Genomic DNA, 16,838 nt, shown 5'->3' with positions numbered 1-16,838 from the left:
AAACAATGGAAACAGTGACAGACTTTATTTTTGGGGGCTTCAAAATCACTGCAGATGGTGACTGCAGCCATAAAATTAAAAGATACTTGCTCCTTGGAAGAAAAGCTGTGACCAACCTAGACAGCATATTAAAAAGCAGAGACATTACTTTGCCAGCAAAGATCCATCTAGTCAAAGATATGGTTTTTCCAGTAGTCATGTATGGATGTGAGAGTTGGACTATAAAGAAAGTGAGCACCGAAGAATTGATGCTTTAAACTGTGGTGTTGGAGAAGACTCTTGAGAGTCCCTTGGACTGCAAGGAGATCAAACCAGTCTAGCTAAAGGAAATCAGTCCTGAATATTCATTGGAAAGACTGATGCTGAAGCTGAAACTCCAATACTTTGGCCACCTGATGCAAAGAGCTGACTCATTTGAAAAGACCCTGATTCTGGGAAACATTGAAGACGGGAGGAGAAGGGGACGACAAAGGATGAGATGGTTGGATGGCGTCACCGACTCGATGGACATGAGTTTGAGTAAACTCTGGGAGTTGGTGATGGACAGGGAAGCCTGGCGTCCATGGGGTCACAAAGAGTCGGATATGACTGAGTGACTGAACTTACTGAATCTGCCTTGGTAATGATTTCTAAGATTTATTAAGCATTTGATCTGTGCCAGGCACTATGACAAGTATTTTAAAACATGGTGAAAGTTACTTCTGTTATCTCGATTTCATGGAAGAGGAACCTGGGGCTAAGAAAAGTTAACTAACTTAGGCAAGATCAAGCAGCATGTGAGTTGTGAAGTCTCTTTCTGGCTGGCTCTGGAGCCTAGCCTCCAAATTCTACTGCCTCCCTAAAATGAATCAACCACCTGCAGACATACAGTGAATTTCACATATAAAGCTATGAGAGAGAGTCCAAATTTCCCCTGAGTGTGTTCAATTCAGCAATTTGCTGAGGGCCTATTGTGTTCAGTGCCCTTGGGAATCAGGTTTCACTCACCCCTGGCTGGCATGCTCTCTGACTGAAACTAACTGCTTCAGAGAGGGGCTTGAACATTTTGATAAAAAGCAGTAGAAGAAATGTGAACTGTTCAGCATTTTTTATTTTCAGTAAATAGCTCTTCAATAGCTCTCAACTTTTTCTGCTTGCTCTCATCTAGGCAATTGATAACATCAGTAATGGAAAGAGTTATAAATCTTATTTATCAGCCAAGTGTCTACTAACTATTCTTTGATTCATCCACGTGCTATTTTAATTCATATAATTGAAAGACTAATAGAAACTATATTTTATACACACAGAAATGTGATTACACATTTATATCATATGTAGCTTTAAAAGTAATTGTTTAAGGCCTGTTTATTATTTAATACCCAAATCCATCTAACTAATGATGGCTGCAACTGCCAAGTAAATATGATACAGATGCCACACTATGTACATTTACAAATGTTATCCTAGCTTTTACAACACTCCTATGAAGAATTATTATTCCCATTTTACAGATGAGGAAACATAGCCAACTTTTTTTGTTATGTTATGTTATTATGTTAGCTATTAATAAAATACAAACATCTGTAAACAATATCATCTCCTTAAACCTGTGTACAGTAACAGATGATAATGCTTCCATTTACATCATCCAAACTGACTCTCATAATAAGTCGTGATACAGAAAGCCCATGTGCTTACAACTACCAGGATAGGTAACTGAGGTTCTTTTGGAGTCCTGCGGCAACTTTAAAAAAATTACAAATTGTTCATTCAGGAGAATCTTATTTTATTTACATTCAGCACCTAATGCACCAAAAATGACAGACAAGACCAAATTCTACCACAGCTGACGGGAGCTTTCACAGAAGTTTTATAAGCTTCATTTGTCCAGCCTCCTGCCATTTCTAGGACAGGCCCATCCACGTGGAAGCCCAGGAAACCAAGGGCAGCAGCCAGAGAGGACTCTGAGGCTCTCCTTTGCCTCCTGTAGCTTTATAAACAGACTGATGGCCAGTCAGCGCAATGCCTTCTCACAAACTTCAAATATCCTCAACTACCTAGACATCAGGTCCCAGCTGACAGAAACTTGCAGCTTTCCATTTTTCCTACCTCACCGTCTTTTACAGGGAGTTGTAAAGGCCCTAAGCAACTATGCCTCCAGAATTTAATAGAGGTCTGGAGAATTCCAGACTATACAGTCCATGGGGTTGCAAAGAGTCAGACACCACTGAGCAACTTTCACTTTCATTAGGACAATAAGCATCAAGAGCTGGCAGTTTTCCCAGTTAATCAGCCCAAAGCAATGCCAACCAATTGGGAGTAAGACTCAAAAAGTTTTCTGCTTCTCCATTTCCTTCCCAATTATAATGTTAGAACTTTTGTGATTAGTAATATCATACCTTATCAACCATTATTATTCCTTTTTATAGATGAGACATTGAGCTTTAAAGACATGAAGTGCTCACTGAACTTCACATGACTAGTAAGAGGCTAAAGACCCAAACCCATTCAACTGAAGTTCAAGGTTCTTTACCTTAAACCATCTAATCTCCTTGGGAAATAAATCTCTATTCTTGTGGACTGCCTTTATATAATATCTGAGCTATTTTCTTATGGGGAGATAATACTCAAAAAACAAACTGTATTATCTCCATGGGAAACTGGTTCCAGTGCAGTAAATTCCTAGAAAGCTGAGCATTACAAACTCTTCTAAGGTGGCAGGCAGTCCTGCTGCTGAGAGGACAGTAGGTCCTGCAATCTATCCACCTAGTAGGTTTTCTAGACGCCAAAACTGGTCTCAACTGTTAGGATGCCTGTTACCTACCCCAAGGTTATAGGAATTTCTCCCATTTGGGAATCTCCTTATTCATTACCCTTAAAAATCTGCTCCTTCTCTTTTGATTAGATACTTACAATATTAAAATAAAGATGGGCTGTCATCCCATATTCTAGCAGTTGATGTCACCACTAATACTAACTTGTGTTGTTTCTAGCCTGAAATAATTTTATGCTTTTTTGCCTCATCAAACTTCCTATTTTGACAAATCTGTAGACTTAGGTTGTGGTTTAGTCACTCAGTCACGTCCAACTCTTTGCAACCCCATGGACAGTAGCCCACCAGGCTCCTCTATCCATGGGATTCTCCAGGCAAGAATACTGGAATGGGTTGCCATTTCCTTCTCCAGGGGATCTTCCTGACCCAGGAATCAAACCCACATCTCCTGCATCTCCTGTACTGGCAGGTGGATTCTTTACTGCTGAGCCACTAAGGGAGCCCTAGGCTTAGGTTGGAATTTCTATTATTTGAGAGTTATTAAATATATGTAATCTACAGAGTCATTGCCTATAAACACACATACTACAGCAGGTGTTAGATCAGGCCATACTCTGAGCAAGCCTGTAGGTAATTCACTTACTTCATAGGTAACCTAGTCATTAAAAGTGATTGTTGTAATATGTAATTCCCCAAATCCTAATAAACCTTGGGTGAGGTTATTAAGCCTCCTCAGAATCCAGACATGTCCACTGCAAAAAACAAAACCCAAAACTTACCCCAAATTAATATACACAATGGTTTGTCTTTGAAGAAATAACGTGTTGTAAGAATGACAAATTGTCACATCTAAGAAACATCAATTGTACAAAGCTAGGTTGGCAATCTTCTTATAGACAACACCATCACAGTTAGAGATAAAACTTTCTAAGGGAGTTTTCTCCATGAATCAATCAGAATTCTTTAAAAAATATCTTGGCCAGCAATCATAGTTTCATGTGGATCCCTGGCAGCTCAGCTGATAAAAGAATCTGACTGCAAAGTGGGACACCTGGGTTGGGAAGATCCCCTGGAAGAGGGCATGGCAACCCCTCCATTATTCTTGTCTGGCGGGCGACAGTCCATGGATTCACAAAGAGTCAGGCTCGACTGAGCAACTAAACACAGCACCCAAGCCTTGGCCCACAGATTCTGGACACAGTGGTCTAGACTCTAAATGTACAGCCAAGGTTTATCATTCACTCAAAAGCAAATGTTTCAAGACTTTCAATGACTAGAACCTCAACAGAATAGTCAACAGAAAATTAAATCCCCTAAATAAATACTTTGAGCAGCTAGAAGTGTAGTCATCTCTATGTACTCCATGTGGAACCTTCTCATTACAATGTGTCTTCTTGAGGCAAAAATGAATTGTTGCTTTCTTCACTGTCACCTTTAGCCCAATGCATTGGACACAGTAGGAGCTCAACAGAAGTGCCCTTTGATTGGAAGACTACTACTCCCTCAGCCTTTGGCAGCTCCAGTGAAGGCAGATTGGGGGTATTATTCATTGAGTGAAGCGAAAGTGTTAGTTCCTCAGTCCTGTCCCACTCTTTCCGGCCTCATGGACTATATATAGTCCACCAGGCTCCTCTGTCCATTAATTCTCCAGGCAAGAATACTGGAAAGAGGGTAGCCATTCCCTTCTCCAGGGGATCTTCCTGACCCAGGAACAGAACCTGCATCTCCTGCATCGCAGGCAGATTCTCCACAGTCTGAGTCACCAATCTATGGATTGGGCTTCCCTAGTGGCTCAGAGGTTAAAGCATCTGCCTGGAATGTGGCAGACCCTGGTTCGATTAGTGAACTTCAAACTGAAACCAGGTCTCTGAGCTCTTAAGGACTGGTGTGAACCAAACACTTAATGAAAGATCACTACAAGCCAGTCTTTCTTCAGGAAAGGGGATGGGGTCTTAATTTACCCCAGTCATTGAAAGAATGACATTAACGACTCAATGGACAAGACTTTGAGTAAGCTCCGGGAGTTGGTGATGGGCAGGGAAGCCTGGCATGCTGCAGTCCTTGGGGTCGCAAAGAGTCGGACACGACTGAGCGACTGAACTGAACTGATTGAAAGAAATGTGACCCCAAAACAAGGAAATCAAAGGAATAGTCTAGGATCCTGGGGTGATAAGAGGGGGAGGAAAGTGTGCTACGTGGCTATCTCAGGACGACAACGGGCTAGGGGAGGAGGGGAGGCCTCGCGGCAGGGCCCGGGGCTGAGTAACCCCTCTTCCGGGCAAGCCCAGGGCATGAGTCACCGGTGAGCGTGGCGGGAGGAAGGGGCGGCCTGAGTCACAGCCCCGGGGAAGATCGGAAGGTCTGACTGACGAAGGGATCTGTGGACCTCGGGGTGGAATGGAAGTAGGAGGTGGATTTTGAAACCCACTCTCTCCCTCTGGGGCGGGAGTGGCTGAGGGAGTGGGGGGGGTCTAACCTAGGGTCCCAGGGGCTGGGGGCGCTGCAGGGGTCGCAGGGAGGGGCTGGCGGACAGCAAGGGGGAGGAGACCCGCCCGCCTGCGGCGCCGAAATCTCCCGCGCTCTGGAGCTGGCCCCTCCTCCCCAGCCCGGTCTCACGCCCCCTCGCAACCCGGCAGGCTGGCCCACCGGCTCCTCCCGCTTTCCCCGCGACACAGCCGCGACCACAGCTGGGCCACCAAGGCCCCGCCCCCGCCCCGCCCCGCGCCCAGCCGGGCGGCCGGCAGCGCGCTGCCAGTGACGGCGCTGCAGGGTGCGTGACCAATCGGCGCGGCCCCCGAGGAGGCGGCCTCGGCTCCGCCCCCCCGCCCGGCGTCCAGGGCCAATGGGGCGCTGGCGCCGGCGGCCGCGGCGGGGGTGAGGGGTCACGAGGCCCCGCCCCGTCCTCCCCTTTCCCCTTTGCCCCGCCCTTTCCCGCCGCCCCGCCCCCCCGCCCCCCACCTCAGTCCCGCGCCGCGGCTGGTGCCGGTCCCCGCGCAGGGCCCGCCCCCGCCCCTCCCGCCGGCCCGCCAGCGCGCCTCACGGCTCCTGTCTCCCCTCCCTCCTTCTCTCTCTCTCTCACGCCTAGCGCAATGGCGGCGGCCGCGGCGGAGCAGCAACAGTTCTACCTGCTCCTGGGAAACCTGCTCAGCCCCGACAATGTGGTCCGGAAACAGGCAGAGGTAACCGAGCGCGCCGCCCCCGACTCTCGGCGCCCTGGGCCGGCGCGCCGACCCTGCCCCCCGACGCCGCCCGCCCGGGCCTCGGCCGGTCCGCCGCGGCGGCGGCGGCGCAGGCCGGGCCGGGCGGGCGGGCGGCGGCCGCGCAGCCCACGTGTGAGGCGGCCCGCGGCGCCCCCGGGCCCTTCCGGCCCTTGCAGCCGCGGCGCCCGGCGCCAGTTACCTCCCCGCCGCCGCTCGCACACACGTGCGGCCGCTGCTGACACGCTGCCCCCGCCCAGATGGGGAAGCCGGGCGGCGGGGAGGGATGTGGGGTGTGGGGCGGGCCCCTCGGTTCCCCTCGCCCCTTTCCCGCTTTTCTCCCGCTGGGAGCCTCCCCCGCCCTTCCAGCTGCGGTCTCCACCCTGCCCGAGCCCTTTGGTCCCCCCAAACCCTGGCTGCTCACTGAACCATCACCCCTGCTTTTCTTCTCCTGCCCCTCAACTCTTCACACCACCGTCCGTCCCTCCCTTCCCCGATCCCTCCTGCTGAATTGTGTGCCTCGTCTTCTTTCCACCTATTTCCATCTTGTCCTCTTTCTCAGTCCAGTTCCTAATATCAGAAGCCGGATTTTCATTCCTCTCCGCCCCCCACCGCCCCCCACCCCGCCACCACACACACAAGTTTTTGCGAAGTTGCCTTTAGGATTTTTTTCTAAGCAGCTTGCACCTTACTTTGCTCATTCTTCAGATAAATTTTCTTTGGTCTCTAGAGACTTGTGGTCTCTTAAATGGGATATCCTCGGACTTCCGTTGTCTATCTCGGCCAGTGCCACATGTTTAAGGCTTTTTAAATTTCACCCAATCTAACCTGAATTTCTCTTTTTTTTAACCATCTTATTGGCTCCTGACCTCCAAAATGTGGAGCTGTGGATAAAGTTTCAAGAGACAGTGTTTGAAATGTATCTGCAAGTTCATTTATCAGGTAGCGGTAAGGCACACTTGGTTCTGTAGAAGACTGTTGTTCGAGTGTGTTGAGATGCGATTTGAGACATGTCAAGGGAAGGGCAGAAACTTTCCAGTTTCTGTGAAGTGCGTTATCAGATCCTATCCTCAGACTTGATTACATACGGAGTTCTTTGTCACCACGTGATTAAAGATTTTTATAAGATTCAGTGAGGAAAAGAAAAAGATTCAATGAGGGATGTTCAGCCACATATTCTTATAGAGCAAACATTTATTTTTACATAGCTAGTGAAATCCTTTTCAGGACTTAAGAAATTTTATAGTTATTTTTAAAATCACAGCATCATTCCTACTTTAACTAGGTAGAGGATCTGCTGGTTACACTTAGTGGTTTTATGATCCCTGAGGTAAATACTGTATGAAAATCAGTTTAAACTATGGTTAACTTTATCCTAATGACTTTCGATGCACTTCTTATACACGTGATGCATACTGAGGGTAAAAAATTCAAATTGCAAATAGTTTTTTATCCCATTCCCCAAAAGTAACTACTTTTAAGTGTTGTATGCATCTTCCTTGCAAAATACCTTTACGTGTATATCTGTATGCATTTATTTTTACACGAATGGGTTTATAATATGCGTCGTATGGCCCAGCTTGGAATTTTTTACTCAGTCTGTCTTCACATTGCCCCATTAGAGGGTTATGTTTTGTTTTTTAAAGCAGCTATGGATGCCTTACTCAGCCAACCTCCTATGAATGAACGTTGAAGTTTCCAGTGTCCTGCTGGTGAAAACAGTGCTGTACATAGGAGTACATGTATACTATCTTTTCAGACTTTTGCCAGGTTTACTTGTATAGTACTTAAAAGTTCTCTTTTCCTCAGAAGTGATATGCATTTGTTAGTTTCATCGCTTTGCACTGATACCAGTGAGATGTGATGATCCTATAAAAATGTTTTAATGCTGTCTGCTAACTCTAGAGGTAATTTTTCACCAAAATAAGTTCTTAATCCCAACCCATAATAGAAATTTCCATGTGTTGCAAAGCAGAACAGCATTGTAATTAGTAAGCTAGTTTAATTCTCCCTCTTCCCTCCAGTTGCTTAAGTCTCTATTGTCAAGCCTAGTGGGGAATCTCTCTTCTATTGAACTAAATACCAATGTCTGGTTCAACTTGAATTCCAATTGGTGCCTGTTGTAAATCTTTTATCTCTCCCATCACTTTGGGGATAGTTAGCAGCATTCAGCACATTTTCTCATCAAGAACAATTGAAAATAAGTACTGTTACGCTCTCAGTCTCTTTATTCTTAGTGAAAACATACAGATACTATATTTTTCCTTTCATTGTCTATCCTGGGACTGTGTTAACATGTAAAGTACTATAATACACAATTTTCTTAATTTGACAGAAAAGGTAAATGTTTGAGAGGAAGCTCCCTGGCACTATATAATATAGCACTAAACTCATCTGTAGATAGAGCTCCTTAGTAAAGCAAAATATTTGAAACAAATGTCCGCATGAAATGATACCTTAATACCACCTTCTTCTCTTTTTTGCCTTCCAAAGTGAACCTTTTATAACTACTCAAACTAAATAAAATTGAATATTACAGTTTGTTATAATGTAACCTGGAAGCCATCGGGCTTCCCCGGTGGTTCAGCAGGTAAAGAATCCACCTGCAGTACAGGAGACACCAGTTTGATCCCTGGGTGGGGAAGATCCCCTGGATAAAGAAATGGCAACCCACTCCAGTATTATAGCCTGAAAAACTCCATGGACAGAGGAGCCTGGCAAGCTATAACCCATGGGGTCGCAAAGAGTCGGACATTACTGAAGCGATGGAGCACACACATACACGCCACAGCAGATACAGAATTGTTTCTTAACTAAAGAACTGGCAAGGGCTCAGTAAGTATTTGTGTAATTTACTCAGCCAAAATAAAAATACTTAGTTGACACATAAGTACCAAACCGTTGACTATGGTGACTTGTTTTGACTTCACATATGAAGTCAAGTACATTTGAAAACTTATTGTTATATATTGAAATCATTGAATGGCTTCGGAACTTTTAAAAGTTAAAGCTTTTTCCATTGTACAAAGCACTTGGTAGGCTTTATTTCTATTAAATCTTACTCTTTAGCTTTACAAAAAAATGTTTCTGGTATTTGAAGAAATGATTTAAATTCCCCTAAGTCCCAGAATTCAGTAAGTTGAATGTCCATGGCATTCATGACTAGACATTTTTCTGTAACATAAGCTTGAGTATTTCACTAATCATATATGCATGGATTTTATATTCTCAGTTGTTCCCAATGACTTCTAGTCTTCATTGATTCTAGTACGACACTTCATTGATGAGATTTGAAGGAGGGCAACGTATTATAAATATTACCTGAACCAGAGTGTTCATTAGATAAAAGTTGATTGTCCTCTCTTTACGTTTCCATGTACAAGGTATGTGAAAGTGTTAGTCACTCAGTTGTGTCTGACTCTTTATGACCCTGTGGATTGTAGCCCACCAGCCTCATCTGTTCATGGGATTTCCCAGGCAAGAATACTGGAGTGGGTTGCCATTTCCTTCTCCAGGGGATCTTCCTGACCCAGGGATTGAACCCAGGTCTCCCACATTGCAGGTAGATTATTTACCATCTGAGCCTACCAGGGAAGCCCACATACAAGGTAGGCTTGCCATAAATATGTATGGAATGAGTGAGATGAGTGCATATTAGCATTTCTCCTTTGGGAGGGTTAGATGAGGTCTGCTTTACATTGTGTGATTGTTTTTGATGGTATCAAATGGAATTTAACTTTTATTATGGTGACACTGCTCACATTTCATTGAACCTGCCTGGGCTGGTGCTAGGAATATTATTAGAAAAATTCCTTGTATTTGCTGTACTCTAACCTGCTCAGTGCTGGGAATACAACCAAAAAGTGATACCATTTCTATCTTTGTGGAACTCCTTCTACTTAGGCTAAGAAAAAGTTACTCTTTTGACTTCACGGCTGCCAAACTATCCTGACAATGTTGTGGTATAAATGTAATATTAGATCTGGATTGCCACACTGAAACATATCAAATGGGGAGAACCCTCTTTCAGGAGTCAGGGGTCACACTAAACTTTCATCTAGTCGACTTCTAATTTGTTATGGGATTGAGTTTAATAAGTTTTCTGAGCATGGTATCTTAGTGAAGAATATTTTTTCCCCAGAACTTGATTTAGACCACTGAAAAGTTAAATGTTTATAGCATCTACAGGGCAACAGGGGCTAAGCTAGTGCAAGGAACAGAAAGATATTTTTATTGTACTGTGAGAGTTTGTTTAAATGAAAATACCTTTACATGAATTACATGATTTCTGGATAAATCCAGACCCTCTTTTCTCCTCAGCTGTGAATGCTTTTGGTCACAGTTTTCAGCAGTGTTATGTTCTTATATGTTTATGTACTAGAGAGGAACTTGAGGTTATCAGAAGATTTTGTATTGTCTTTTCCTCAAAATGTGTTCTTCCCCAAATTCAGATATGTTTGAGAAGTTTGAAAACTGAATGGCACTGGTTTTTTAGGACAGTTGGGCTCCAGAGGTGAAACCCAGAGAGAGCATTCAGTGTCGGGGAGATTCGGGGTATGGTTAGTCTCAGAAGACCAGAGTTGTTTCCACTATTTATTGTCTGTGATATTGAGCCAGTTGTTTAACTTCTGAGCCTTTACTTCCTTATCTGTCAATATCCCAGGGTACCACAGAGCACTAGACAAATGGGAGATGTGGATTCAGAGAAGTCCAGTTTTCCTTTCCTGGTCTTCATCACTTCTGACTAGAAAGAAACTAGGTAAATTATAGGGCACAGAAGCTGTTAAAGTGCAGGCCAGCTCTTTAAATTTAGACTGCGGAGAAATTAATGTGTTATCTACATGTTATACCCTTAAAGTGGACAGATGAGAATAGAATATTTACTAAGAGACTTCTTGGGGAAAACAATTCCAAGTGTTTTCCAATTAAAAGAATGATTTCTTTCCCACATTATTTGCATGCACATGAATCTATTTGTTGTTCAGTCGCTAAGTCATGTCCAACTCTTTGCAACCCCATGAATTGTAACCCGCCAGGCTTCTCTGTCCATGGGGATTTCCCAGGCAAGAATACTGGAGAGGGTTGCCATTTCCTTCTCTAGGGGATCTTCCCGACCCAGGGATTGAACCTGCATCTCCCACAGCAGCAGGTGAATTCTTTACCACTGAGCCACCAGGGAAGTCCGCATGAATCTATACCTCTCTTCAGTTTACTTCTGTAGGCATCATATACTTAGGTCTTAGATTTTGATCCACTCTAACAATCTACCTTTTAATTGGTGTCAGGTTTTGTTTTGTTTTGTTTTGAACTGTTTTAACAGTTCGCTCTCATTATTTATGTTATTAACGGAAAAGGGAAGAAGTGTCCTGAGTTATAAAACCTAGATTTCTAGATCTATTAAAGTGATATTAAAGAAATGATACGAAGTTTTCAGGCCAACTTTCTCCTGACCTTTTGTTTATGTATATAAAATGGTTTCAGTATAATCCTTGCTTGAAAGAAAATGTAGCATAAAGAATTTGAATACTTGCCCTTTCTCTGACTTGTGTCATCTGAGCTTATTTCTCTGGTGGTTATAATTAGTAATTTGAACCAGTTCTACATCATCTGATCAAAACAATGTTGACAAAATAAGCAGTTTTCCATGATGGAAGAGGATATTGAGTGAGCACTTAACTTTGCAGCATGGTAGCCCAAGTCCCATTGATCAAGTTTTTGGTTCTCTTAGGCCTAGAGTTTTTGTTTTGTTTTGTTTTTTTCCTTTTAATTAACTTATTTATTTTAATTGGAGGCCAATTACTTTACAATATTATAGTGGTTTTCGCCATACATTGTCATGAATCAGCCATGGATGTACATGTGTCCCCCATCCTGAATCCCCCTCCCAGGCCTTGAGTTTTATTAATCAGAGGACCGTAAGATCCTGTACATCAGAAAAATCTATTTAAGAAGCGTGGAAAGGATCTTAATTAAGTCACTTATTTGATACCTTCCCTTTCCTGGCCTGTCCAAAGTATGTTCTGTCACAGGAGAAAACTTTCACACCAGACCTAGATTGGTTGACTCATCATGCATGAATCTTTGCTGCTCTTCCTTGTCATTTCCTTTCACTGGTATACTCATGAAGTTTTCTAACATTATATACTAACCTTTAATGTTTTTCCTTTTCATGTAGGAAACCTATGAGAATATCCCAGGCCAGTCGAAGATCACATTCCTTTTGCAAGCCATCAGAAATACAGCAGCTGCTGAGGAGGTACTTCTTTAATACCTGAGAAATGTGACATTTTTTTACAAACAAGTTGGGTATCAGATGGTGGTCAGAGTGGGTAATGCGAACTGTTGTTTACTGCGTAGATATTACCAGAACCCTGAACTTAATTCGTTGTGAAAAGCTACTTGGAATGATAATTTTTTTAAATACTCTTGTTTTAAGAGTGAGGATTTCTTTTTTTCCATGTAAGATGGTGTATCCTGAATGTTTTCAAATTAATGGTTCTTAAATAATTACATAGAAATTATTAAATTAAAGTGATTTTTTTAATAGCTATAAAATTTTTTCTTCCTAGGAACAGTTCATTCTAAAGGAGGAAATTGAGTTCAGTGTTTTAATGTGTTGCCAAATGAAAAAATACTTTTTGTCTTTGAAGTTTTTATGCTTAAGCTATCTCTGGATGGTGAATTTGTGCTACAGATGCATATGAACAAGGACACACTTTGTTAGAATCCTTTAAAAATCATGACTTTTAGCAAATTACCTAGCTTCTGTACTAAATTCAAATTTATAGTTTGTTACTGCTCTTCTATTCGTTTAGCAGCCAACTTTATCTTCTCAAAAGTAATATCCTTATATATAATGAATGTTCATTGAATAGCCTCCCTCATGGAAAAGACGTCAAAATACCCAAGTCTAAAAAACTTACTCCAAGTAAAAAACATGGCATTAGAATTTTGTAAAGTGATACTTTATTGCTAGCAGTCACATTAGATGTAAAATGCTTCTATTAACACATGATGGAAATGAAGTCACACTCATCTTCTTATAGTGTTACACCTGCCTTCTAGTAGGTCAGTTTAAGCTGGCAATTTAGTGCTTTCCAGAAACACTTAGGAAACACTATAAATGTGCCTCATTTTTTTTAGAACAGGTGATAAAGGCACTTCTTCACCTTTGTAACATACTGTTTTTCTTTAATTCAAAATAAATGTCAAATGTGAGGAACAAACATAGAAGTAACTTAAATCTCTAAAATAGTTGGCTGTTTTCATTCTTGAAGATCGATGCAGGTTAGCTGTGAAATGTTTCAAGCCAAGAATAATGTGAAAATTATTGAATTTTGTCTTTAAAAACCTATTTTGAACCCTCTTTAGATCTTACTTTGATTTATGAACTAGCCTCAGAACCTTCATAAGTCAGTGTATGTGTGTGAAGAATTGCACTAATTTTAACCATTGTTTAACTTTTCTGTGGGGCTTCCCTGGTAGCTTGGATGGTAAAGAATCCGCCTGCAGTGCTGGAGACCTGGGTTCGATCCCTGGGTTGGGAAGATCCCCTGGTGAAGGGAATGGCTACCCACTCCAATATTCTTGCCTGGACAATCCCCATGGACAGAGGAGCCTGGCGGGCTACAGTCCATGGGGTCGCAAAGAGTTAAATATGACTGAGCAACTAAGCACTGCATAGCAACCTCTCTGAATCCTTTGTAGAGCATAAATTAAGTTTTGCTCTCTGCCAGAAGTGATTCAAGTAAGATCCAGATAATGGAAAAAGTGGCAAATTTTATTTTTATGGCTTCTTTTTGTTGTCACCGTATCAAAATAGTTACAGTGATCATGAGTACCCACGTCCAGAAAAAAAGATGAAAAATTCAGTTTAATATTTTCAGTGGTTTACTGACTTATAATGATGAAATTTTAAAATGGCATTTGTTTCAGCTTTCTTTTAATAATCAAGGAATATTATGTAGGAAATGCCAAATTTAAATACATTTTACAAATTTGAAAGTGGGTTAGTAATACACATGCTGAGATTAGTTAGTACTTTTTAGGTGTGGGGAACTTGTTATATTTATTTGCATGAATGAAATATAAAGACAAATGGATTTGATAGCATTTTATCTAAGAGGCTAATGAAAGGGTAATAATATAGTAAGATAGGCCAGGCTGGGAGCATAAGATTAAATAGGAAAGGTACCTTATATACTGGAATGAGAGCCAGATAGAGACATAAGAAAAGACTTATTATAGGATTTTTGACTTATATTAAGATTTGCTTTTCTCCAAAGAGAATATTAAAAATAGAAATTAAAGACAGGTTCATCATTACCAAGATTCAAGGTATAATATGCTCAGGACTTTCCCTCAGTTATAAACAAACAGCTTTTTTGTGGCATTTTCTGTACAAAAGACTAATGTGATTAGAAAGATTTTTGTATTTTTTATGTATTTTACCTTTTTTTTTTTAAACAAAATGCTTTTGAAATGAACTGTAAAAATAGAATAGTGAAATATATCAATGGCAGTGTGAATGTAGTTTGTTGGAAATTTTTTCTCCAGTAAGACACCAGGTCATTAACAATGTTATCTATTTATAGGCTAGACAAATGGCTGCCGTTCTCCTAAGACGTCTTTTGTCCTCTGCATTTGATGAAGTCTATCCAACTCTTCCCTCTGATGTTCAGACTGCCATCAAGAGTGAGCTACTGATGATTATTCAAATGGAAACACAGTCTAGCATGAGGAAAAAAATTTGTGATATTGCTGCTGAACTGGCCAGGAATTTAATAGGTGTGTATGCAAATACATTTATCATTATGTTACAGAAGAAAGTGAGTACATATATATATATATATTTTTTTTTTAGTGGAATCTTAAGAGGAAGAGTCACAAGTACTTGAGTATCATTTATTCTGTTGGAAATGAGAGTGATTGTGGATTTTGCGTTTAAAGCGAAACATTACAGATGTTGTGAAATGCAGATATAATTCTTACCTCTTGATCTTCAAAACCATTTCTCTATAGAGAAATAATTTTCTAGTTTCCTTTACAATTGTCAGTTTTATCTTCCTCTTAATCTGTAGTTTTGAAAGTGTAGTCTGACTTACAAACCTGCCAGTAGAAGTAGAAATCATGAACTCCAGGTGATTTTGTGCTGTTATATTTGTGTTTATAAATTAAGCACATGTGTTTATTATACTATTATAGTTTGTTATTCAGTACCACAAAATATTTTTAGAAATTAGGTTAAAACATTTAAAAATGCATTTTATCAGCAGCCAGAACTTCTTTTGGTCACACTTAAAACAGTAGTAGTATAATTGGATATGCTGTTAACTTTCTTTCTTTTTTACAGAATCATCATAAACTCCGTTCACTTAGGTGGTATTTTTAAAGGTTGAAAAGAATAATTCACTAAGATAAGGCTAACTTAGAGAATATTTTTAGTTGTGCTTAGTAAATTATGACATGACTTTTTAAATCTCCTTTCCTGGTGGCTCAGTGGTAAAGAATCCGCCTGCAATGCAGGAGATGCAGATTTGATCCCTGGGTCAGATCAGAAAGATCCACTAGAGAAGGAAATGGTGACCCACTCCAGTATTCTTGGCTTGGGAAATGCCATGGGCAGAGCAGCCTGGAGGGCTACAGTACATGGGGTCGCAAAGGAGTCAGAGGTGCCTGAGCAGCTAAGCCATTGCCACTAGTAATGCATATGTTCAACTGACTGATACAGCCAGCTCTTAATAGGAAGTGTGTTAAGTTTTTAAGTAAGTTCTAAACCCACAGAAACTTGAATTTTTAAGTAACTTGGGAAGTTCTGTTTTCAAGTTTTTTTAAGTTTGCAGATGAAATTTTTATAGGTTACATCACTCCTAACTCAAAATCACTTAATAATGGAAAAAGTGCTCTCTCCATAAATTTTTTGTCATCACACTTCTCCTTTCAGAGAAGTTCAGCAAATATGGGGGCAATTTTTTAAAAAGAAAAATTGCATAACTTGTCTATATTCTCTGTAACTCCTAAGTTCTTTGTGACAGTAAAACCAACAAGTCTTAACTGGTTCAGTAGATTTTTGTGGTTCATTTTTATCACAAGGTATCACAAAAATCTGTGTTATGAAATCTTGTTAAAAATGTCAACACATTGATAACATCCTGTAGCACTTAAAACTGCAAAGCGTGAGCAGTGCTCTGCGATTCCCACTCTGCAGTTTGTAAGTAATAAGTATTTTGGTTTCAAGACTTGTTATCATATATTAACTTTGCCTACTTTTTAGGTTCTTTAATAGCAATAGTATGTGTGAAAGATTCAACTAGTCACATAGTCAAAGTGTGCTTTCTTTTCTCCAAATCCCCCTCCTGAGAAATAACCACCACTAATATCTGTACTTCTGTAACTCAAGATTTACACAATTGTTTTTTACTAGATTATAATGCCATTTTATGGTTGAAGGACTTGATTTCATTAAAATTTTTGTAAAAACAGAGCAAGTGATATTTTCTATAGCCACGTATTTTGAATGAGGCTTATGAAATGAATTCACCATCAGTATTTTGAAGGTCTAATTTTCACACCTTATGCCTGGTTTTCTTTACTTTTAGATGAGGATGGCAACAATCAATGGCCTGAAGGTTTGAAGTTCCTTTTTGACTCCGTCAGCTCTCAAAATATGGGACTGCGAGAAGCTGCCCTTCATATTTTCTGGTATATACATTGGTCTTATATGTTTGGAAAAATTTAATGTTATGAGTGCCTGAAGTGCAATTTAATTAATTGATTGTTTTACTCTAGTTTAACTTTTAAGCCTTAAAGAATGCCTCTAGATAACCTTTGTACTTTTGTTGGAAGCAAAATTGGAAAGAACAAAGCTTTTCATTTTATATTATGAA

At 41.0% G+C, this 16,838-nt stretch overlaps 1 protein-coding gene across 1 annotated transcript in view; it reads left to right on the top strand.

Moving 5' to 3' along the window:
* The first annotated feature begins 5,763 nt into the window (after positions 1-5,763).
* The window catches only part of IPO5 (importin 5), a 39,283-nt gene continuing 28,208 nt past the window's right edge, over positions 5,764-16,838 (top strand). The window contains exons 1-4 of the mRNA XM_043477675.1: positions 5,764-5,934; positions 12,128-12,208; positions 14,547-14,739; positions 16,551-16,653. Of these exons, the coding sequence (XP_043333610.1) occupies positions 5,845-5,934; positions 12,128-12,208; positions 14,547-14,739; positions 16,551-16,653 (467 nt within the window). The 5' untranslated portion in view covers positions 5,764-5,844. The remainder of the gene's footprint in view (positions 5,935-12,127; positions 12,209-14,546; positions 14,740-16,550; positions 16,654-16,838) is intronic.

Source organism: Cervus canadensis, chromosome 9 (genome assembly GCF_019320065.1).
Source record: "Cervus canadensis isolate Bull #8, Minnesota chromosome 9, ASM1932006v1, whole genome shotgun sequence".
NCBI lineage: Eukaryota > Metazoa > Chordata > Mammalia > Artiodactyla > Cervidae > Cervus > Cervus canadensis.
The sequence above is the reverse complement of the archived record's forward strand: the minus strand, read 5'-3'. Positions and strand labels throughout refer to the sequence as shown.